Genomic DNA, 24797 nt, shown 5'->3' with positions numbered 1-24797 from the left:
ACCTTCTCCCTTTGCCAAGAAGACCAAAGATGTTATTTATTTTGATTAGGAATTTTCTTTACCATTCAGACTATTGTTTCCAGTGTGTGAGACCCTCAGATCCCTAACTCTGAAACAGTTATCTTTGACTCTACTTAATTTGTGTGCACTTAGAATGGGTACAGGCAATTGCACTAATGTACACAGCTATGATTTAACAATAAAAAAAAAAAGAAAACAAAATTTGTGTGCGAAGTCTCACAGTAATGAAAAAAGCTTCTGTTAAAAGCTTACTAATAGGTTGTAAGCCTGGGGTAATGTTTTTTTCATAATTACCTTTTCTAGGTTCCAGGTCTGTACAAGGTCAAGATCTTTTCGCAGATAGTTCCAGGAGATAAGGCTTTTGGTGTTAACGTGAAGCTGGTGCCAAAGGGCCATCACCTTCTGATAAGACTGTTCCACCCTAGAAAGAACACAGAACCCAACATTAGCTTTTGGAAGATTTTAAGCTCCACATTAGAAACCTTCTAAAGCAAAATGAGATTGTATTAGCAGAACTGAACTTATGTGATGTGCAAAAAAGGGCAACAAATCAAATAGCAGTAACTCAAGAATAGTTGGAACTAAATTGAGGTCTTCAATTTGGATTTCCTACAGTCTTATGTATATTAGCACATATTTAGCAACCTCATAAATATAACCTGAATAAAATGTGATTATGAGATGCTAAAGAGAATAAATAACGAGGCAGAGCAATAACAGCAAAGTATAAATAAAATAACTCCATTTGGAATTGCTGAAAATGATGATATTGATGCTTAAAAAGTAAAATGCTAGGCTGGGTGCCTGTGGCTCAAGCGGCTAAGGCGCCAGCCACATACACCTGAGCTGGCGGATTCGAATCCAGCCTGGGCCCGCCAAACAACAATGACGGCTACAACCAAAAAATAGCCGGGCGCTGTGGCGGGCACCTGTAGTCTCAGCTACTTGGGAGGTGGAGACAGGAGACTCGCTTGAGCCCAGGAGTTAGAGGTTGCTATGAGCTATGATGCCACGGCACTCTACCCAGGGCGACAGCTTGAGGCTCTGTCTCAAAAAAAAAAAAGTAAAATGCTAAAATGTTTAAAAGTTAATTGCAACTGAAAAAGTTCATCTGGTATATAAAAGGAAAACTGTAGTATGAAGGGATTGAGAAGATATTTTCTTAAGCATTTCATGCCTAATAGAAGCTCAACTTCTAGAAGTCTTATAGACACACAAACACATCAAGTTACTTTGAATTTCTTCAATTTGAGAAGAAAATGTGATATAAAGAAAAGGAAAACTAGAAGCCATGACATCAGTATATATGAGATATCAAATCCATTAATTTATCTTTCTTTTCTTCAAAAAATGCCACTAAAATTTTTAGTAAAGTTGAAATCTCAGAAGAAAAATGAAAATACAAAGAAATCAAAATAGAAAATAACAGATCCTTAGAAAATGAGTTCAGGTGGGTGGCGCCTGTGGCTCAGTGAGTAGGGCGCAGGGTTCAAACCCAGCCCTGGCCAAACTGCAACAAAAAAAATAGCCGGGCGTTGTGGTGGGTGCCTATAGTCCCAGCTACTCAGGAGCCTGAGGCAGGAGAATCGCCTAAGCCCAAGAGCTGGAGGTTGCTGAGTCCTGTGATGTCATGGCACTCTACTGAGGGTGGTAAAGTGAGACTCTGTCTCTACAAAAAAAATAATAATAAAATAGAAAGAAAGAAAGAAAGAAAGAAAATGAGTTCAGGGGGTCCAATACTTGAAAAATAGGAGTTCTTAAAAAGAACAGAAAAAACCCAGAGAACAAAATAATCTAAGAAAATCTTTCCCAGATCTAAAAAATGAGTTCCAGTTTGGATTCATTAGCAAAATGCATACAAAAAGATTCATCCTAGGTATAGCTTCCTTTCAAAGATTAGAGACAAAGGGAAGAGTTTCAAAGCTTCAAGGGAAATAAAGATTTCATAAATAGCAAACTGTTCTACATCATAACAGTTATGGAAGATAAACAAGTCTGTATCTTTGTCTAAACCAAAAGTACTAATCACTACAATAGGTGAATTTTATTGTTATGTAAGCCTAAAAAATTTAAAAAATGGAGAGAGAATGAAAATGACACTGTAAATTTCAACAAGAAACTCTGAAGCTAAAAAAGTTATAGAGAATGGGTGCCCAACCTACAGCCTCATGCTAATTTGCTAAGGTTTTTTTATGCTTACCTGTGTGTCAGATATTACTTAAAGTATGCACAAACTTTTTTTTTTTTTTGCTAACCACCCTTCATTAGTGTTTATGTATTTAATGTGGGGCCCAAGACAACTCTTATTCTTCCAATGTGCGGCAGAGGAAAAAAAAAAGGTTAGACATCCTTGCACAATAGCACAATGATTTCAAGGTTCAGAATAAAAATAATTTCCAAAAGAATGGCTCTGGGCCAGGCACAGTGGCTCATGCCAGTAATTCTAGCACAATGGGAGGCCAAGGCAGGATGATCCCTTAAGCTCAGAAGTTCAACACCAGCCTGAGCAAGAGCGAGATCCAGTCTCTATTAAAAACAGAAAAATTAGGGCGGCGCCTGTGGCTCAGTCGGTAGGGCGCCGGCCCCATATACCCAGGGTGGCGGGTTCAAGCCCAGCCCCGGCCAAACTGCAACCAAAAAAAAAAAAAAAAAAAAAATAGCCGGGCGTTGTGGCGGGCGCCTGTAGTCCCAGCTACTTGGGAGGCTGAGGCAAGAGAATTGCTTAAGCCCAGGAGTTGGAGGTTGCTGTGAGCTGTGTGATGCCACGGCACTCTACCGAGGGCCATAAAGTGAGACTCTGTCTCTACAAAAAAAAAAAAAAATAGAAAAATTATAGCTGGGCGTTGTGGCGGGCGCCTGTAGTCCCAGCTACTCGGGAAGCTGAGGCAAGAGAATCGCTTAAGCCCAGGAGTTGGAGGTTGGAGGTTGCTGTGAGCTGTGTGATGCCACGGCACTCTACCGAGGGCCATAAAGTGAGACTCTGTCTCTACAAAAAAAAAAAAAAAAAAATAGAAAAATTATAGCTGGGCGTTGTGGCGGGCGCCTGTAGTCCCAGCTACTCGGGAAGCTGAGGCAAGAGAATCGCTTAAGCCCAGGAGTTGGAGGTTGGAGGTTGCTGTGAGCTGTGTGATGCCACGGCACTCTACCCAGGGCCATAAAGTGAGACTCTGTCTCTACAAAAAAAAATATAGAAAAATTAGCTGAATGTTGTGGTACGGGACTATATTCCCAGCTACTGAGGAGGCTGAACCAAGAGGATCACCTGAGTCCAAGAAACTGAGGTTGCTGTGAGCTATGATACCGCAGCCCTTTACCCAGGGCAAGAGAGTGAGACTCTATCTTCAAAAAGGAAAAAAAAAAATAATTAATTATGTATCTGGCCAATTATATGAATGGAGAAGAAAGACAGTTTCAGATATGAGAGGTCTCAAAAAATTTACCTCTCATGTAGGTTTTTTTCAGTAAGGTACTGCCGCACATTGGAAGAGTGTGATCTACCAAACCAGGGAATAAACTAATAAGTAAGAGTTAGAATCTAGGAATCAGTGGGTCCAACAGAGAAGGAAGGTGAAGGAAATCCCAGGGTGAAGATGAAGTTGACTGGCCACAGTACCTCATGCCTGTAATCCTAGCACTCTGGGAGGCCAAGGTGGGTGGATTGCTTGAGCTCAGGAGTTTGAGACCAGCCTGAGGAAGAGTGAGACCCCCATCTCTACTAAAAATAGAAAACTAACTGGGCGTTGTGGTGGGCGCCTGTAGTCCCAGCTACTCAGGAGGCTGAGGCAAGAGGATTGCTTGAGCCTAAGAGTTTCAGGTTGTTGCGAGCTCTGACTTCATAGCACTCTACCAAGAGCAACATAGTGAGACTCTGACTCAAAAAAAAAAAAAAAAAAAAAGAACATGCTTGCCATGCATGAGAATGGGAAAAAGACCAGAGTGACTGCAGCTGAGTACAAGGAAAGAAAGTGGCAGAGGGGGATGATCCCTTAGAGTACGATGTGGCTTAGCTTTAAATAATTTAATACACTAATCAAACAAAAAAACTATCAATTTAAACAAAAATTTTGACATAACTACATTTGGAAGATGAGTAAAGAAAAAGTATGTGTATGTGTATATGCAGAAAGCTAAATGTTAATTTCATAGAGCAAGAAATTAATAAGATAATTTCCAAAGTTGAAAAAGATTAAGAAATAGCAGGAAAAAAATTACGTTTGGAAATTTGGAGTTAAAACCTAACAAAATCTGCTAAAAGAGCTGAAATAGTTGACTCTGAGACATAGAATTTTGGAGTGGGAGAGGGAAAGGTGACTGCTAGTTTTTATTACAGTAAACTTTATAGTATAACCCAACTTTCTAAAATATGTACATACATTACTTTAATAAAAAAAATTAGCTGTCATTACAAAAATCAATCTCCTGAGAGTAAACTATTTATAAGTGAGAATTTCTTTTTTTTTCTCACTTTATGGCCCTCGGTAGAGTGCCGTGGCCTCACACAGCTCACAGCAACCTCAAACTCCTGGGCTTAAGCAATTCTCTTGCCTCAGCCTCCCGAGTGGCTGGGACTACAGGCGCCCGCCACAGCACCCGGCTATTTTTTGGTTGCAGTTTGGACGGGGCCGGGTTTGAACCCGCCACCCTCGGTATATGGGGCCGGCGCCTTACCGACTGAGCCACAGGCACCGCCCGAGAATTTCTTAAAAATAAAATATTACTGAATATATTTCAACTGAACAAAAATATTTATTGAAGATCTACTATGTGGCTGGCAGTATGAGATTTGACATCCCTAATGGGAGGTCTTTCCCAAAAGAAACTGACAACTCGGTTGCTTTGTTGAAGGAGATCGCAAATGCAGATTTGACCCTCCTGCATTTCACAGCAGAGGTGGCAGTGCTGGTGGCATTCAAGCAAAGTTACCTGCTGGCCATCTCGGTGGCATCCTTATTGGGTGGGGGGATGAGGAAGCAGACCGATGGCACCATTGCCTCATTCCCTGTGGGGCTAATCACTTTCCACTTGGTCCGCTGGGAATTATCCTCTAGCACACACTCATCATTCTTGCAAATAGTGATCTGAAGAGATAAATTCATAATTATTGCTAATGGATAAATCAATAACTCATTACTGGTGCCTGATCCCAAGGCCATGAAATCCTTAAGAAAAATATCTGCTTTAGATCTGCTATCACTTAGCGGGGGCTCCTGATTTTGACAGAGGATAATGGGTATAAATTCACAACACAGGAAAAATTATGACAGCAAATAAATTAAAAAAAGAAAGTTACATGGAGTATACAAAAGTTATAAGGAGACTATAAGATCCTCAACAGTAATCTCTGCACCAAAACTACTAGAATAAAAATAGGACATAATCAAAATATTGCTTTTGTAATGATTCCTCCTCCTCCTGTCCTATTATCCCATAAAAACTTCTGAAAAATATTTAAGTATTTTAGAATTATCAAGTCTTTGTCTTGAAAGAAAAGTGATCAATGTTACCTGTATTAACTTTATTTTATACACAGAAATACTGAGAAACAGAAAAATGCAGTCCCATTCTTTCATTCATCCATTCTAATGAGTATTTCTTGTGTGCCTATTATATGCTAGGGCACTAAAATGGTAGAATGGTAAATAGACAAATATGACCCATATTCCGCATAGTCTTGTGCGGTATATAGTTATAATACTATGTGACAAATGCAATTTAGTAGGAGGCCAAGGAAAGGAAATGACCCAGTCTTGGCTACAGAGATAAAGACAGATTATTCAAGACTTTAAAGGTATATTAAGGAGTTTAGACTTTCTGCTGAGAGCAATGAAACACTGTTGTATGACTTAAGCTGGGGAGCGTTGTTGTCTTTAAAAAGATCATGCTGGAATGGTGCTTGTGGCTCAGTGGGTAGCGTGCCGGCCCCATATACCGGGGGTGGTGGGTTCAAACCCAGCCCCGGCCAAACCGCAACAAAAAATTAGCTGGGCATTGTGGCAGGTGCCTGTAGTCCCAGCTACTCGGGAGGCTGAGGCAAGAGAATCGCCCAAGCCCTGGAATTGAAGGTTGCTGTGAGCTGAGACGCCACAGCTCTCTACTGAGGGTGATAAAGTAAGACTCTATCTCTACAAAAAAAAAGATCATGCTGGTGGTAAAGTACAAAATGTTATTACTTTACTAAAGTACTAAATGTATTACTAGGGAGGCTGATACAATAATCCAAGTGTAAGAAATACATGATCTAACTTAGGATAGTAGCAGCAGAGACAGAAAGTAGTACATTTAAAGGGGATATTTAAAAATGAGTATTAACTTAAGAGGTCCTACCAGTGCGGAGAGTAAGGGGGGTGGGGAGGTATATCTCCTACCTGCTATAAAGTACCATCTCTTTCAGAACTTAGGCAACTGAGTAAATGACAAAGCCAATCACTGAGGCAGAAAGCAGGTCAAGATTGTAAAGTTGAAGCTTTCTTTTTTTTTTTTTCAAATGAAAGAAGAGATCTGAGCATGTTTAAATTCTAATTTTAAAAACTCAGTAATTTAGCCAGATGTGGTGGCTCACGCCTGTAATCCAAGCAATCTGGGAGGCTAAGACAGGTGGATTGCTTAAGCTCAGGGGTTTGAGACCAACCTGAACAAGAGTGAGACTCCTCTCCTAAAAACAGAAAAACTAGCTGGGCATTATGGTGGGTGCCTGTTGTTCTAGCTACTTGGGAGGCTAAAGCAAGAGGATCTTTGAGCCCAAGAGTTTGAGGTTGCTATGAACTATGATGATGCCATAGAACTCTACCCAGGGCAACAAAATTCTAAAACTCTGTCTCAGAAAAATAAAACAAAAACCGAACTCTATAATTTGACCTTTCCTTATTATCACAACCGTAGCTAAAAGGCTTCCCTTCTCTGTCTCTTCCCTCCGGAGCCTGGAGACACCCTTTTCACCTTACCTCAATCTGCCGATAGTCACAGATGGCCTTAACAGAAATGGTGCTCTTTAGTGCCTGGTCTGGATTGCGGGGTTTTAGCTGAACAATGGTTTTTGATCGCCCAACAAGACTGGCAACGGAACTCTTGGACTGTATAAGTTGCTCCTTTTCATCCTATAAAATGAGAAGAAAAATAAAAAGACATTAATATTGCTGTTCAGGGTGGCTAAGTCACCAAAGAAAGCTGAGGGCTCCACTCCCTCAGAGAACGTCATTTTTAAGTAGGGATCATTGGTGGAGCCATCTTAATAAGGACAAAGAAAAAAAGAGAGAACGTTTCTGTCTTCTACTAAATGCTTTGGTACTCAGAATTTGCAGCTCTCTCCCTATGTCCTTTTCAATGAACCATAAAGCCACATGCAAAAAAACAAAATAAAAACAAACTTCAAGCTGCCAAATACAGCTATATAGCTAACAAAGGAATTCCCCTAATATGGTTCAGAGAACATGAAAGTAAAAGACAATAATAATAACAACCATATTATTATTATCATCATCATTCAATTTCTCACTGGTAGAAACCAGTTCTTCCCTTTCTGCTTAGGGGAGGCTTGGGTTATAGTTATTTAAACATTTTTAAATAATTATATTTTCCAAGCTCCATTTCATATAGTTTACTTTCCTAAATTAAGCTTCCAGAGAAAGATCTTAGCTCTTCAATCAACAATACTGCTGGTAAAGGCATCAGGATAAATGATTTAGGGTTTGCCTTTGAAATTGGTTTGAAAGAAGTATCATACAAAATTGAAACTCTCAAATCTCTGAAAATCCAATAAACTTAAGAACTAATTTTGACAACAAACTTGGTAGTAATCTGCTACCAATTCCATTAATGAGTCAAAGATAATGTTTATCTGTCAACCAGGATGTTTTAAGCCCGTTTTGAGGTATAAAAGTACCCAGAAGAGGGCTTTTTTAGGATAGATGTAGATGTGATGAGAGTAAAGAATTAATAATGTAAGGAAATGCCATTAAAGAATTAAGAATATGCATGTCAAGGAAAAGAAATGCTTAAACAAACTACCTGTGCCTGTCCCCGGGAGCATGATTGGAAGAAATACAACTTTAACTTATTAGTTAAGAAAGAGGAATGGAATATATCAGGGAGACAGCCACACTTCCATACTTTAGAGCTGGTCTACCCATTTCAGTTTCCTTGAAACAAAGATGTCAATTTCTGTCTAACCCATAGCCAAACATCTCAAATTCCAGAGACAAAGTGCTCAGCGTGGTAAAAGTTCTGAAAAGAACCAGAAGCCAGGACAGATGCTCCCGAACCTGACGGACAAGCTGAGGACAAGCTGAGGACAAGCTGAGGAGCAGACCCAGGTGACTCCATGCCCCGATGACGCCGCCAACCCGATGCCCCTGACCTGGAGAGGAGGGAACAGAGCAGCGACCCTCGAGAAGAGAAGATGTGACAATTGCAGAGGAGTTACCCTATGACAGAAGGTACTCTGTGGGAGGGAGGAGATAATAGCCAAGGATTATATTCCTCCTTCATACTTGTAGTACCTCCAAGAGAGACATTTTAGAGACAACATCTAAAAAAATCAGGTTTTTATGCTTCATTCCAAATCAATTAAATTAATAGACTATTTGCCTATGTGAATGTAAACCTGTTCATACATAGGTTTACAATACCTGAAAGGTGTGAAAAAAATATCAACTAATGTGCACAAATGCCTAAATCTCACCCACCAATAAACAAACAAACAAACAAACAGTTTTGGGTTATTCTGGTTCTCTCATTTAGAATTTTCTATTGAAATGTGACACTCCTCTAGCTTCTCACACAGGAAAAGTATTAATAATCTCCCTACCGCATATACACTTTTATCTTGAGAAGTAGCCCTGTCTTGCCAACTCTGGAATACAAATTCAATAAATGTAAGCAGCCCTGCTGCTAATTTTATTTCTAGCTCTCCATAAGGAATAATAATTCACTGGAGAAAATGAATGTAAAATTGATTTGGATTAAGTACTGAATGCAAAACTATTTTTCAAAAGTTTATGTTACTGCATAAATAAACTTGACAAATACTGCATTATATCTAAATAAGATTTTAATGTTGGCCTTAATTGAAATCAGTTTTCTAATATTTTATCATTACCAAAAGAAAATTATCAAGGAGGAAGAGTTTGGCTCAGTTCTATTGCATTTTTTTGTTTTAATTATTTTTGGTATAAGAGAGTAAAAAAGAATTTGAAATCAGCTAATCCCCTTCAACCCTATTTTTCATGCTCTATACCTGTTCTTGGCTCTAGCTATTGCATTAAAATAGGAACAATGCTAAGAAAGTATGGTGAGCACTAAGTGGTCGGGGGAGATGACTAGGCCTTTACTTCCATAACATACCTGAAGAAATCTTACAGCAACTTCTTTAAGAAAAGAAAAGAAAAAAGGAAAGGAACAGTATAAAACTGATTAAACTCTACTTGAATGTGAGCCAAACTTTATTATAACAATGACCCATTGCCCTGGAGCTTTCAAGGATATAAACAGCAGCAGCAGGATATGGTTTACGGTTTCTCAGAAGTAATCATCCCCACTGACCCGACACCCACCATGGAGTCCTGGAGCAGGTCCTCGAGGCGGGATAAGCTGGTACTGTGGTCACAGGAATATTTTCGTTTGATGGAGTCTTGAAGGTTCCTCAAGAATGACTCCAGGTCTCGTGCATCACTGAAGAACTGTGGGAAGACAAGAAAAGGGTGCCATGGCTCCAAATACCCAGAGGTAAACTAAGAAAAAACCGATCTTACTGTGCAGAGCTGTACAAAATTGTACAAACTCTAGTGGATTAGCGATAATTCATTACAAAGGCCGCACAGTATAAACTGAAGGATTTAAAAAGCCATGCCAATAAAATACTAGTGATGATTACCACAAAGTCTACTAAACCCCATAGAAAAGTCAGCCTGCTTCAGGTCCTCAGAAATTATTGTTCCTTCTTCCTTACTTCTGGTTAATGACAGCATGGGGCTATGAGGTACAATTCATAAAATAACCAGGGAGATTATTTAATGTAGGGCAAAAACAGAGATAACAACTTATTTCCTCTTCCCACTCTCACTTGAAAATAAGCAATATATTCTTTCATGTTGCGACAGACTGAAAAAAGAAAAAAAAAAGCCCTAATATTTTACAGAGGTGGAGTCCATTTCTCCTCTCCTTAAAGCTGGCATGGCCACATGCCTTGTTTTGACCAAAGGCACATTAATAAAAGTTAGGGAAGCGGGTGGCGCCTGTGGCTCAGTGTGCTGGGCGCTGGCCCCATATACTAAGAGTGGCAGGTTCGAACTTGGCCCAGCAAAACTGCAACAAAAAAATAGGCGCGTGTTGTGGCGGGTGCCTGTAGTCCCAGCTACTCAGGAGGCTGAGGCAAGAGAATCGCCTAAGCCCAAGAGCTGGAGGTTGCTGTGAGCTGTGATGCTACAGCACTCTACCAAGGCTGTTAAAGTGAAACTCTGTCTCTACAAAAAATAAAATAAAAGTTACGGAAGCATAAAAAAGCACTTGTGGCTACTTGGGAGGCTGTAGCAGGATGATCACTTGAATCCAGGAGGTGGGAGGTTGTAGTGAGCTATGGCTATGACAATGCCATTGCATTCTAGCCAAGGCAGAATGTCTCAAAAAAAAAAAAAGAAAAAGAAAGAAAGAGAAAGTAAAAAAGCACTTGTGCAGTGGGACTTGCTTTCTCTTCCTGCTATGGAACACAGCCACTTTGTGAAGAAGGCTGTTGTTAGATACTACATACACGTAGCCTTAGACCCCATCATTCCAGTCAACTGTCAGATACGTGAGTTATGCCATTTGGTACCAGCCAATGCCCAACCTGTCTGCCAGCTGCCTGTAGCCATGAGTAAGGCAGGCAAGATGAGAAAAACCACTTAGCTGAGCCCAGCCCAAACTCACCAGTACAATCGAGAGCTAACTCAATGACTGTTCTTTTAAGCAAGTAGGTTTTTTTGGTGGGGGGAGAGGGAGTCATACAATAAAAGCTAAGTGATGCAGATACGTTCTTAACCTTATTTTCACCATATGTGTAATATGTGGTAACTTTTACAAACATAGACGTGCACACACCATACCTGAAAGTAAGCAGTATTCTCTTTCACGTGCTGCTCAACACACAAGCAGAGTTGCTTCATCCACTGCAACTGGGACTGAACAGCAGCACTGTAAGCCTGCAACAACCAAGCACACAGATAGGAGAACAAGAGGTCAACAGAGCTGATAACCATGTGTGATACTTTCCTCCAAGTAGAACTCTGCTAAAGATTGAAGAGCCAGCAGAAGAGCCTTGCATTTTATCCAACATGGTTTTATGAGAAGGAGTTACATAGAAAAGCTTTTTTTCCACACTCAGTTGCACCTAAATGATCTGGCCAACAAAACCAAGGTATAGATGAATCCCTCTGGATTCCTCCACTGTTTTTCATCTCTGGGTAAAAGAGGCAAGATCAGGCCAAATCCTTTAAGAAATATGGTCCAGATCACTTTTCCTCCTAAAGTTTGGAATATCTCTTCTATTGTTTCTTCTTAGGCTATTAAAACTGTTTGTAGGCTTTTGAGGTCTTTATGAACAGTCTGGGATAAAGGGAAAAGACCCAAGACAAATGATCCCTGACAATTCCTCCAGGTCTTTCAGCAGAACAAAGTCTTTAATTTGAGTACTTTAAAAATAATAATAACCTCTTAGCATTAGGTTTTCACACATTCTCAAGTCACATACCTCCACAGTCTGTTTGGCTGGGTGGTTCTCAAGTGACAGCATTTCTGCTGTATCTTGTAGAGACCGAAACACATCCTGTTTCTCCTCCAGTTCCATCATCAACTCCTGAAAAATGAATTCACTTCTATGGAATAAGTGATTTTTAGGAAGGGTAGCAATAAAAAAAAAAGCTGTGTTCTCTGCCCTACTTTAAAGGAATGTACAACATGGGATTGGTGCCAATAAGAATGAGTACTGGAACAGAGAAAAGAGATAACTTGGCTGTGGCAGACAGTTCATGTCAGCACCTACACCAGTACATGACACGCCAGCAGATGAGAATCACTGACGGGCTGGTTTTGTCCAGACTACTTCCTCAGCCTACAACACTCTCCATTGACTCTAAAAGACCTAATTTAAATGCCAGCTCTGCTGTGAAGCTGGGTACTAATTCTTACTATCAGATATATCCCTTCTCCTTGATGCTTTCAGAGCACTTTCTTTATCAGGGTGGACATAAAGTTCATGTGTAATTTAAAATAGTTTAACATAGTAAATTGCACATGAATTTCATGTCCACCCTGTATCTCTATCATAGTCTAATTTCAGTTTTCATACATGCTGTTTATTATATTACAGTGTCTATTCTTTCTTCTTGCCTTAGAAAGAATCATATGCCACTCTCCAATCAGGAAAAGCCTATATATTTTAAGAATCCTAAATGAACAGAATTAAAGTAACTAGCCAGGTGTGGTGTATGCCTATAATTGCGACTACTTGGGAGGCTGAGGCAGGAGGACCGCTTGAGCCCAGGAGTTTGAGGTCAACCTGGGCAACATAGAAAGATCTCATCTTAAAAAAAAAAAAAAGAAAGAATGAATGAAAGGGAAAAAATAACAACAATAACAAAAAGAATTACAGTATCTAAAGTGTGGTGTGCTCTCACCTAATAGGCACACGTGTAAGGGTATTTGGCACACTTCCTGGCTGAGTGGAACAACTACAACAGGGACTTTACCTAACAAATGCAAACAATGAAACCTAATAGTTTGTAACCTCATATTAATCTGAAAAAAAAAAAAGTATCTAAAGTGTAGGCAAAAAACCTCCCTCTCTGCATAGAGCTTACAAAATCTTTTAAATCCTCTGAATGTGGAAATACTAAAAGTAGCAAAAAATAATCTTGTCTATATCTTTCACTGAAAAAAAAAAATAAAAAACACTGTCCCATTGTCAAATGCCATTATTTCCCCTCCTATTTTACAAGTGAAGATACTGAAACCAAAAAATTATTAAATAAATAAAGAAGAATTCAGCAATTTGTGGGAAGCTAAGAGTACAGGCCCATTAAACCATACTAAGCACTTTGCTAGGATTAGCTTATTAAATCTTACTCAATCTTTTATACAACCCTTTGAAGTGGGGTTGCTATTATATTTTACAGAGGTCCAGAGATTTTATATGACTTGCCCAAGGTCACAAAGCTAGTTAGTGGAAGAATTAGAATTAGAATTTAGATCTGTCTCAGTCCAAAGCCTAAAGCCTATTATTTTAAAAACAAAGCTGCATTTGCTATGAAATAACTCAACTTGCACAAGGCTATTCTACTGAACCAAGATACTGCCTTTCTAAATGGATTCTAACTAAATTCATTCTTGGACTCTGCTGCTCCTCTCTCCAGGTACACTCCTCACATGCACAGATACATTGAGTAGGGTCCTCTAGCCACCCAAGCAAGCTTTCAGCAGACTAGCCTCTCTGATTCCATCTACTGCTATTAAATAAATATGACAGGTCTGCTGTAGTACACTCACAGAAAAGTAATTTCTCTTGGCTGAGATATTGGGATTGTTGTCACTCCAGTCATATGCTAGTTCCTCCTCCTCCTTCTCATTCAACCAGATCAACTCAGCTGTAGCTCTGAAGACAAATTTATGCAGACTCTGAAGATGTCTCATCCGGAAGCTAGACGTTTCCTAGGCAAAGCAAGGATTACACAGTTAGACCACCAACCTTTCTATCTGTAGAAGATAGCACATTTGACATCCAAGGAAAGAATAACTCAGGAGATGTATTTAGTCCTGCTTTTCAATCTCTGGGTTCTTCTCCACAGATTCTAGATTCATACAAGTTTCATATATATGATTTCCAGAACCCTTGTCCATCCTAGACAGAAGACAGAACTCATAAGGCCTTCTTTGTGGGGCTCCCTGGATAAAGAATGATCCTATGCCTGTTCTACTCTAAACAATCTTGAAAGGCAGGAATGAAAAACAACAGAAGGGAAGTCCTTTCAGACCAATCTCAAACTTTTAGCTTTGGTGTCTCCAAGTGAAACAGTCATCAGCTTGGTGAAGCATGATAGCTAGGATAGATCCTATTTACTTAAAACTGTAATCCTAGTATTCTGGAAGGTTGAGGCAGGCACTCCTGAGCTCAAGAATTTAAGACCAACCTCAGCAAGAGTGAGATCCCATCTCTATGGAAAATAGAAAAACTAGCCAAGCACTGTGGTGGGTGCCTGCAGTCCTAGCTACTTGGGAAGCTGAGGACTGAGACAAAGGGATCTCCTGAGCCCAAGAGTTTGAGGTTGCTGTGAACAGAAATGCCATAACGCGCTACAGGGTAGAGAGTGAGACTCCGTGTCAAAAAATAAAAAAAAGAAAAATAGAAAAAAAAAGTTGAGAAAATGTTATAATATATATGAACAACTGCATAGTAAATGAATTCCTAATAATTAGAAAAATAAAACAGGGCCAAACAATCAGCTTTCTGAATTAGGTAAAAGAGTTATCTGAAAAGAATGAGAATCTCCATGAACAGAAGTCACAGAAGAACCAGTCAAAACTTACCTTCAATTTACAGTACTGTGTCTCCAGCTTTCCAAGTGTTTCAACATAGCTGGTATGGAAATTTGAGGACATCTTTCCCTGATAAGAAAAAAATGACATAAAAATACATTAGAAACAGAGTAAATAAACTGTTATATATGTTATGGTTTCATCTATGTACATAGATGATTGGTTGCTCTAAGAAAACAGAGGCTTAGATACAAATCTCCAGGTCAGTTTGGTGTAGCACTAAGTGGGCAAGAATCCAGCAGGGTAACTACAACCAACAGACCCTCACTATCATGTGTTTCTAGCAATTCTGGGAGGCTTCTAAGCAAAAACTAAGCCTGATAATTTCCAAACTATTTAATTGCTTTTTTGAAAAGGAAAGCTAAAATTATAAATGTGTAGATAGAATATAAGTGAGGAAGAGGCGAGACTAAATGAATAATTTTTTCCATACCAGCTCTCTACTGCAGGGAGATGGGGAAGTAAAAACAGCATTAATTTTTAGAGGCAGAAGCCTGAGTTTGGACACTGCATCTGCTACTTATTAATTCTAATCTTAGCTTCCAGTATCACTTTTCTTTTTAATAAAAAAAGATTAATAAAAACAATTTTCTTACAAGTTTATTTCAAAGATTAATAGAGACACGTCATGTGAAAACAAAATTTGTCATAAAGTGCCATTCTTTATTATCTTTCTTTTCCAGAGCTCCCTTCTCCTTACAGACAGTCTATTGTGCTTACTGTCCTATTATCCGTTCCATCTCCACTGCCCTTCCCATAAAGTGGACTCTGAAGGCTGCACACCTCATACAACCTGGCCTCTTTGACACTCGAGCCCAGCTCTTCTACACTGGTGTGGATGTGCTGCTGTGTTTCCAGCTGCAACTCCACACTAGGCAGGTCATTGCCCCATTCTGCTCGCTCTAGTTTCATCTGAAAAAGAAAAAATACACATGCAATAATTTATTGCTGAATGAGCAGGAAAAGAAAATGAATCAAGTCAGAATCAACATTTGGACAAGCGGATTTGGGGTAGCAAATGGAGCAAAAGGACACCTAAACTATCTCCATCTATCTCTAGCCTCTTAAAAAGAAAAAATGCCAGCTCAGTGCCTGTGACTCAAGCGGCTAAAGCTCGAGCCACATATACCTGAGCTGGTGGGTTTGAATCCAGCCCGGGCCTGCCCGCCAAACAACAATGATGGCTGCAACCAAAAACATAGCCGGGCACTGTGGCAGGTGCCTGTAGTCCCAGCTACTTGGGAGGCAGAGGCAGGACAATCACTTGAGCCCAGGAGTTGGAGTTTGCTGTGAGCTGTGATGCCACTGCACTCTACCCAGGGCGACAGCTTGAGGCTCTGTCTCAAAAAAAAAGAAAGAAAGAAAGAAAAAAAGAAAGAGGGCGGCGCCTGTGGCTCAGTGAGTAGGGTGCCGGCCCCATATGCCAAGGGTGGCGGGTTCAAACCCAGCCCCGGCCAAACTGCAACAACAACAAAAAAAAAATAGCCGGGCGTTGTGGCGGGCGCCTGTAGTCCCAGCTGCTTGGGAGGCTGAGGCAAGAGAATCGCGTAAGCCCAAGAGTTAGAGGTTGCTGTGAGCCGTGTGACGCCATGGCACTCTACCCGAGGGCGATACAGTGAGACTCTGTCTCTACCAAAAAAAAAAAAAAAAAAAGAAAGAAAGAAAGAAAATATGCCATAAGCACCCTTAGGAGCTGGAGAGCAAACTCTGCCAACCATAGCAACAGGGGCAGGCTTTTGCTGCTACATTACTGCATAATTTGTTGATCACAGGCTTACAATGCCTAATTTTACAGTTTAGACATTTTCCTTCATGGAGTCTCTTCATTTCACAAACTGATATAAGAAAGAAATAATCTGAAAATATTTAGCTCTATTAATGGCAGACAATTTTAAAACAGTTTGATTGACTTGGCACCTGTATCACAGTGATTACAGCGCCAACCACATACACCGAGGGTGGTGGGTTCAAACCTGGCCCAGGCCAGCTAAACAATGACAACTGCAACAAAAAATAGCCAGGCATTGTGGTGGGCACCTGTAGTCCCAGCTACTTGGGAGGCTGAGGCAAGAGAATCGCTTAAGTCCAAGAGTTTGAGGTTGCTGTGAGTTGTGATGCCACGGCACTCTACCAAGGGTGAGAAAGTGAAACTCTGTCTCAAAAACAAACAAACAGATAGTTTGATGTGTACATTTTTATCTATTGGGATGGGGAAATATATTATCTGGGAATGGGAAGAATTAAATATAAAACAAAAGGGTTAAAAGGATAAGGACAATGTCAAATTTGAACCATTATCCAAGAATACATGTACACCCTGGAATTGTGAAACACAGCAGCCCTGACACAGACATGAGCACTCTGGGAGGCGGAGATGGGTGCTTCTCCCAAGGTCACAAGTTTGAGAGCAGTCTGAGTGAGAGTGAGACCCATCTTTAAAAACAGCTGGGCATGCCTCAGCGCTTGTAGCACAGTGGTTACGGCGCCAGCCACATACAGTGGCTCAAGTGGGTCAGGCACCAGCCCCATACACCTGAGCTGGCAGGTTTGAATCCAGCCCAGGCCTGCCAAACAACAATAACAGCTATGACCAAAAATAGCCGGGCATTATGGTGACCACCTGTAGTCCCAGCTACTCAGGAGGCTGAGGCAAGAGAATCACTTGAGCCCAAGAGTTGAGGCTGCTGTGAGCTATGATGCCACGACACTTTACCCAGGGTGACAAAATGAGACTCTGTCTCAAAAAAAAAAGAGAAAGAAAGAAAAGAAAAGAAAAAAGAATTAAAGACAAACAACAAATGAAGAATAAACTCATCTGCCCATAAGGTAATTTCAGAGAAGGTAACAGATTTACAGACTATAATTTTCCCCACAAACTCTCACTCAGAGTTCAGTTAGCTGAAAGGAACAGATCCTAAAGGGTTTCAAATACAAGAGTGTATACTATTCAGTCTAAGCCCATCTATCACCTTCTGATAAGGGGGTTGGGCTTGTGTTAAAGGAACCATCAATAATTAAGGGACTCTGTTCAAGTGACACAGAGCAACCTGGTCCTTTCAGATAAGCTACTAGATGCAGTAAACATTAGTGTACTGCATACGCCTTTTGGACATACACTCACCTGCATCTCTTCCACCCAAGACAGTAGTTCATATACAAATCGGAGATTGCCTTCATCTTCAGAAGAAGAGATAGACACAAGTTCAGCCTGAGTCATGGGCTTTCGGAACCAAGAGGTAGAAGAAGAATGGGTTGCCTTAGTCAGGGGTTCTGCTTTTAGATGAGTAGTGGTTAAAGTAGAGGGTGGACCGAATTCAAGTGAAGTGAAGTGACCCTTCCGGTACAGATTTGTACACTCTAGACGCAAGGTAACCAGCTCATCCTGCAAACGCATGACCCTGAAATGGAATAAGAGAAAAAAGAAAGGGACTTAAATCTATAGCATGCTTTTAAAAATAATATCATCCCTATTCATTTGACAAGAATGTGATACAAGTAAAAATAAGACCAAGAAAGTGTTTTGAAAAAGAGAACATGTTATACTCATATGAATGCAAGGTGATATTACTAACATCTTCTATTACAGAGTCATTTGCTTCTATTGAGGCAAATGCCAAATTACAGTATTAAATGGAGGGAAGCAAACCAATACCTATTTATAGAGTCCAGTCTTAGCTCTGTACAAACTAGCCAAGTGACTAGAGACAATCCTCATGACTTCTGTGGGTCTATTTCCTCCACTATAAAATGACAATATTGGATCACCATTGTTTCTAAACCTGATATGCAATCACACCCCTGCAGGTCACTTTGAAATACGTGGGTATAAGTTGCCACAATAATTAGGAGAATCCTTATAGGTGCTTAGTGGGAAGGGCTTACAATAAGGGCAAACTTTCCTCCACTACAAAAACTTTACTACCCCAAATACCTGTAATATCCTCATTAAGACACTGACTGTAAGATCCAAGTATAAGATTCAGGGTCTGACTCTTGATTCATAAGACTAAACAGTAAGCAATCCCTTTTGGGGGCCCTTGTTCCTCACCTAAAAGCCAGCTCTTCTAGTTGGTAGTAATTCTCATCTCGTAGGATCTGAAGATCCACCTGCAGCTGCCTGATGAGACCTTCACACTCCTGAATATACATGATGACATCTGACTCACATTGCACAGGTTGTCCTGATTCCAGGTGAGCAGCATCCTGTGACAAATAAAGAGAAGAGTGAGACTTCCACTCACTGGGATGGAAGGAGCCGAGGGACCTGCAACAACGCCCCAACCTCCACCAAAAGGGAAGTGACAAAGTTGGTTTCTTCAAACTGACTATTAACCTCAGCCATTAGTGCAGAGGCTACGATGTGGAAAACATGTGACATAAGAAATGGGACAAAACAGAGACTTACAGCCTGCAGTGTATTCTTAGCTAGTGTTAGTTTTTCTTCACAGTTCAAAGCACCATTCTGGATTTTGTTTGCAATCTGCAGCAGCAGTTCTAGCCTAAAATAAGGTAAAAACCATAGTCAGGTGAATAGCCCAAAGCAGCCTAGTAAGTAATGTCAGATCACCTTGAGCAGTGGTTCTCAACCTTCCTAACGCCTCGGCCCTTCAATACAGTTCCTGTGAGTCGTGACCCACAGGTTGAGAACCTCTGACCCTGAGCCTCTGGACCCACCTTTCTACAGCTGGCCGAAGTGATTTCTCTCGCTCCAGCATCTCAATGATTAGCTTTCCCCACTCTTCTTCCACATCATTAGGGTGGTAACCTTGAGGCAACTTAATTCGGCCAAATTCAATCCATACCTGAAAGAGAGATATTTCTTTAGTCCAAAAACACAGCCATGCCCTTGAGGCCAGTTTTCATTTGTTCTTTGTACATCATTTGTTGTATCTCTTTTTCTTTTTTTTCTTCTTTCTTTTTTATTTTAAGAGACAAGGTCTTAAAAGGCTGGAGTGCAGTGGCATAATCATAGCTTACTGCAGCATAAAACTCCCAGGCTCAAGTGATCCTCCTGCTTCGGCCTCCTAAGTACCCAGGAACTGTAGGTGCGCACCATCATGCCTGCCTAATTCTTTTTATTCTTTGTAGAGATAGGGTCTTACTAAATTGCCCAGGCTGGTCTCAAACTCCCAGCCTCAAGTGATTCTCCCTCCTTGGCCTCCTAAAGTCCTAGGATTATAGACATGAGCCATCATGCCCAGCCCCCTTCTTGTTCCTTCACTCAACCAGTCAACAGTTGTTCCTATGGAAAATGACTGAATATTTAGCTGTGACTCATCATAAAGCGAGAGGAAAAGAAAAATTACCTCTAGGACGCAGGGACCACCTATACTAAATCCTTCCTTTCCTTCTACACTTTGTATAAATCCTCCTCTCACTAATCCCCAACCTGGCAAAGTTACATGCCTATCTCTGCAACTTCAATTCTCTAGGAATCAAAATGGAAATGGAAATCTCTTTTCTCTCTACCCTAGAAAGATTTAGTTTCTGAGAAACAAGAAAGCTCATCCACAAAACTCAAGACTTCTTAATAAATACTGTATATGCCATTTTTCAATAAGTCCTTTTAAAAATACAGGGGTTGATATTGCCCCTTTAAGACCAAAATTGTTAAGACCTACCTGAAAGTAAGGCTATACATAGGTATTTGTCATCCTGAGGGTATTGTTGTTAAAAAAGTTTGGGAAAAGAACACAGGGGATCTGGCTAATCAATAAACAGGTCAGGGCAAACCAGCAAATCCCAAGTCTCAGTAAAGAATAAGTTGCCTTACCTCTAATAATTTATATAATTCCTCAATTCGTCCTTTTTCTCTCTCCTTGGCCAGAATTTCTGTTTCTTTGAAGTGTATATATTGATTATAAAGTGCCTACAAAATTAATATTTGGTGAATAAATGAATGGATGCAACAACTGAGCCCAAATTTTCATACTATCTCACCCAGAAGGCAGCAGCAATAAGCTCTGAGTCTTACTCCCTAGAAAGACTTAAATCCCTGACTTTACCTTTAGTTCAACAGGGTTCTGGGGGAAGGATTTATCTGACATCAGTATGGTGTGCTGTTTGATCCAGGGAATGAGGGAGTCCACCCGGCTTTGATATTCTTGCCACCTGGAGTCCACTTCCTATTGCCAGAAGGTAAACATCACACACCTGGTCAGCAACATTTAACACAAGCACAGAAAAAGCAGCTCAGGCCACTCCAAACCAGGTAAAACCCTTTCTTCTAATCACCTAGGCAGCTGCTCAGTGAAATGCTCACAGTCCCAATTTCAAAGTTCCTCGAGGGCTCTCAGAATGGGATTCAATTTCCTGACATCTAGAAAGGCTACAAACCAAGCTACTAAAAATATTCAGAAAAGATCCATGATAAACCTAATCAGGCTGATATTAGTGGCTGAGAAAACACTGCCTCGTTTTGAATTTCAGCTGGAGATAAGAGGGACATTTTTTTGCCAGCATTTATCACCGAATGGTCTGTGCTAAACACTCCAAAATTAGCAATATCTAGATTCATTCCCGGGACCAAGGACAATGTCTATGTATGCTAAAGACAATGCAGATTAAGTGTGTTCTGTATAAGATGAATACTTAAGAAACACTGATCAATGCATTACGCCCAAACAAAGCAAAGTGAGAAGGTATTTTAGAAAAATGTCTTTTACCATAGCACTGATCCCTTCTCCACCCTCAGGGACTTTAGGAAATGCATCATAAATTGAAGACACATAAGTGATTACAGACTTTTCATCTGGAGATGGCACATCCACATCTGAGAGAAAATGGACAAGAAATCTTTTAGTCAGAACAAACAAACCTGCAAGAAGAAGGAACACTGAATACATGACAAACTTACTCAAGTTCAGTAACTCTCACCTTCTGCATCCAGCAACCGGGTGACCCCCAGTCTTTCTGCCACTTCGAAAGCCTGTTCCAGATTCTCTCGGTTGCTTTGGATTTGCACCCTCTCCATATCCACCAGATCAGGTCTGTAAAAGTCAACCAAGGCACATGAAAGGCCACTGTCTACACATGGCACGTAAGTTTACACAAAGAAAACCTCTTAAACATTCCCAGAGCTGAAAAACAGAGTTAGAAAGCAGGACTTTTAGAAGGGTACTAATGTCATTTCCAGTTATATACTAGGAGCCTGGTGCTCCCTAATTCTAAACTTACAAAACGGTAGGTTTGTTGCATTTCATGAGAAAGATGTTATAAACTAGTACTGAAAATTGGGGCACAACAGAATCTCTTAAGCCCAAGAGTTTGAGGTTGCTGTGAGCTATAAGGCCACAGCACTTTACCAAGGGCATCAAAGTGAGACTCCTGTCTCAAAAAAAAAAAAGAAAACGAAAGAAAGAAAAGAGAATTGGGGCATGTTTACATGTTTACGACCAATAGGAACTCAATAATTCTGGGTTTTGTCCTTCAAAGTTCCTATCTTCCTCACTCCAGCCACCTGCTGTTGTTCACAATCTCGCCAAGCAAGCCCCCAGTTCAGGCCCCATGAACTTGCAATTTCCTCACCTGAAAGGCTCACATGGCTCACTCCCTCTCGGCTCTGCTCCAAAGTCCTCATCAAATAGGCCACCTCACCTCTGACCACCCTGTCCAAACTACCACAACCCCTGTCACTCTCTAGCCCTCCATTGCATTTACTGCGGTACCGCAAAATGTATTTGTTTACTGCCTATTCTCCCCACTCAAGGATAAGCTCCGCAAGAGCAAGAACTTTTGCTGTTTTTGTTCACTTTTGCTCTATGTGCCCAGGGCCTAGAAAAGCACAGGTTCAACAAATATTTCTTTCTCAAACAAATAAATGAATCAGAGCTTTGATTCTTGGTTGAGGGGGAAAACAGCCAGCATGGTAACTATAAATAAGAGATGAGAAGCAGAGCACCACATTCCACTGCATTTACCTGTACCGGTGAATAAGTGCATTGAACATCTTCCCATCACTCCAGCAGGAGGAGAAGTTGGTGCATTTGATTCCTGTGTAACCAGCTGTCACCTTCTGGGTCCAGAGGAGTAGTTTCTCCTTGGCTGACATATCCCCTGATTCCCCACTAATGTAGATGTCAGAGATCTGCCAAAAGATAGGACATGGGAGTAATTTAGTACAAATAAGACAAATCCTTTTAACCTTCTCTTCTCCATACATTATGGCTCTTAGAAAGAGAGGAAGATTCCAGGCAAGTGGCAGTTTAGATGACAACTCCAACATATGTTCATCTATTTTAGTCAACAAAGAAATGCAAACTAAAGCCATCAGAGCTTATTTTTCAACTATCAAACTAGAAAGGTTTGTTTTTTTTTTTTTTTTTTTTTTTTTTGTGGTTTTTGGCCGGGGCTGGGTTTGAACCCGCCACCTCCGGCATATGGGACCGGCGCCCTACTCCTTGAGCCACAGGCGCTGCCCGAAAGGTTTGTTTTTAATGATACTACTCAGGATTGGAGAGAATATCTAAAATAGGGTATTCTCATATACTGCCACTAGAGAGATAGTAAATGGCACAACTTCTCTGCATATTATCTTTAAGTCAAAACTCTTTTTTTTTCCCCCATGGAGACAGAGTCTCAAGCTGTCACCCTGGGTAGAGTGCCATGGTGTCACAGCTCACAGCAACCTCCAACTCCTGGCCTTAAGCAATTCTCTTGCCTCAGCCTCCCAAGTAGCTGGGACTACAGGTGCCTGACATAATACCCAGCTATTTTTTGGTTGCAGCCGTCATTGATGTTTGGCAGGCCCAAGCTGGATTCAAACCTGCCGGCTCAGGTGTATGTGGCTGGCGCCTTAGCCGCTTGAGCCACGGGTGCCAAGCCTGAGTCAAAATTCTTAAAACCTACACATAACTTAATAGGATATCATCAGAGATACACGTATGTACACATAATTTCATAAAAGAAAGTTTATTGAAGCATAATAATGACACAGCAAAAAGTTAGTGTTTAATTAGTATGGTTAATTGGTTATAAATTACAGCACAACTACAGCAGAATGCAATTTTTTATATCACTTAAAAAAGTATGTTTTAGAAAATTTTAAACACACAGGGAAATGGTCACCAAATTTAACCTAAAAAATATAAACAAAATAATACGTACAATGATCCTGATTTCATAGAAAAGATATACAAAATATATATTTAAGTATACAATCATAATATATGCATGTATCTATGTGTATTATATGTGATACAGCCGGATTTGAGTGTAAATTTTGGAGGGAAATACACCAAACTAGCAATCATAGTTATTGCCAAGTGGCAGCATTATAACTGATTATTATATTTTCCAAATTTTCTACATCATGTATATTTTTATATGAAGAGAAGCTATTTTAAGAAGCCTCCAAAATACAGCACAAGACCTACTTTAGAGAGATGGAAGGGCAGGAGAAGAAAAAAAATGCACGCCTTTGATTCCACACAGACGAGAGTTCAAATCCTATAAAGTTAGAATAGTATCTATCACCGTTTCAGGTAATAGATGCGATAATCTATTATGCTGCGATAATCAAGGTTACACATTAAAGCCACTAGCCCAAACTCAGGGCTACGCTCAACAGGTAGAGTTCCCTTTCCTTTTCCTTGTATGGATGATGGTCTTCCTCTAATTCTTACTTGTCTAATTCTCACAGCACAGATAGTCTGTATCTTCATTTAATTAAAGGTCATTTTACGTTACTGGCAATTGTTTCATATATTTAATCATCTCCCCAAGACTGTGGATTTCCTGAGGGGCTAGCACCATACCTTAACAATCACAACTAAGTATCTACAAAAAAAGCAGTCCCTATGAGGGGCTATGTGGGGGCCTCCCCACTGCATGTGTTCAAGCAGAAGCTAAGAAGCCTTGGAAGAAATAACCTCCAACTCTGACACGGTGTTGTGCTGGCCATGTGGTAAGAACATGCTTTAATTAGGCTGGGCACGGTGACTCACACCTGTAATCCTAGAGCTCTGGGAGGCTGAGGCAGTTGGATTGCTTGAGCTCATGAGTTTGAGACCAGCTCTGAGCAAGAGCGAGAACCCCTCTCAACCAAGGCAAGAGGATCTTTTGAGCCCAAGAGTGGGAGGTTGCTATGAGCTATGATGATACCATGGCATTCTACCCAGGGCAACAGTTTGAGACTCTGTCTCAAAAAAAAAAAAAAAAAATGCTTTAGTTAATAATCATTTGGTTTAAAAATAAGCAAATAGACGCATTTGGAGATA

At 40.5% G+C, this 24797-nt stretch overlaps 1 protein-coding gene across 9 annotated transcripts in view; it reads right to left on the bottom strand.

Moving 5' to 3' along the window:
• Nucleotides 1-24797, bottom strand: part of MACF1 (microtubule actin crosslinking factor 1) — a 401452-nt gene that overhangs the window by 162158 nt on the left and 214497 nt on the right. For all 9 annotated transcript variants that reach the window (XM_053575600.1, XM_053575601.1, XM_053575606.1 and 6 more), the window contains 18 exons: nucleotides 22500-22666; nucleotides 21457-21569; nucleotides 21246-21352; nucleotides 20586-20705; nucleotides 20354-20449; nucleotides 19255-19382; nucleotides 18986-19079; nucleotides 18629-18783; nucleotides 17702-17978; nucleotides 15364-15492; nucleotides 14572-14649; nucleotides 13534-13695; nucleotides 11741-11845; nucleotides 11097-11192; nucleotides 9570-9695; nucleotides 6963-7115; nucleotides 4945-5099; nucleotides 316-442 (listed from right to left, as the gene is read on the bottom strand). In XM_053575600.1, the coding sequence (XP_053431575.1) occupies nucleotides 316-442; nucleotides 4945-5099; nucleotides 6963-7115; nucleotides 9570-9695; nucleotides 11097-11192; nucleotides 11741-11845; nucleotides 13534-13695; nucleotides 14572-14649; nucleotides 15364-15492; nucleotides 17702-17978; nucleotides 18629-18783; nucleotides 18986-19079; nucleotides 19255-19382; nucleotides 20354-20449; nucleotides 20586-20705; nucleotides 21246-21352; nucleotides 21457-21569; nucleotides 22500-22666 (2388 nt within the window). The remainder of the gene's footprint in view (nucleotides 1-315; nucleotides 443-4944; nucleotides 5100-6962; nucleotides 7116-9569; nucleotides 9696-11096; nucleotides 11193-11740; nucleotides 11846-13533; nucleotides 13696-14571; nucleotides 14650-15363; nucleotides 15493-17701; nucleotides 17979-18628; nucleotides 18784-18985; nucleotides 19080-19254; nucleotides 19383-20353; nucleotides 20450-20585; nucleotides 20706-21245; nucleotides 21353-21456; nucleotides 21570-22499; nucleotides 22667-24797) is intronic.

Source organism: Nycticebus coucang, chromosome 22 (genome assembly GCF_027406575.1).
Source record: "Nycticebus coucang isolate mNycCou1 chromosome 22, mNycCou1.pri, whole genome shotgun sequence".
NCBI lineage: Eukaryota > Metazoa > Chordata > Mammalia > Primates > Lorisidae > Nycticebus > Nycticebus coucang.
This window is presented reverse-complemented; position numbering and strand designations above follow the sequence as displayed.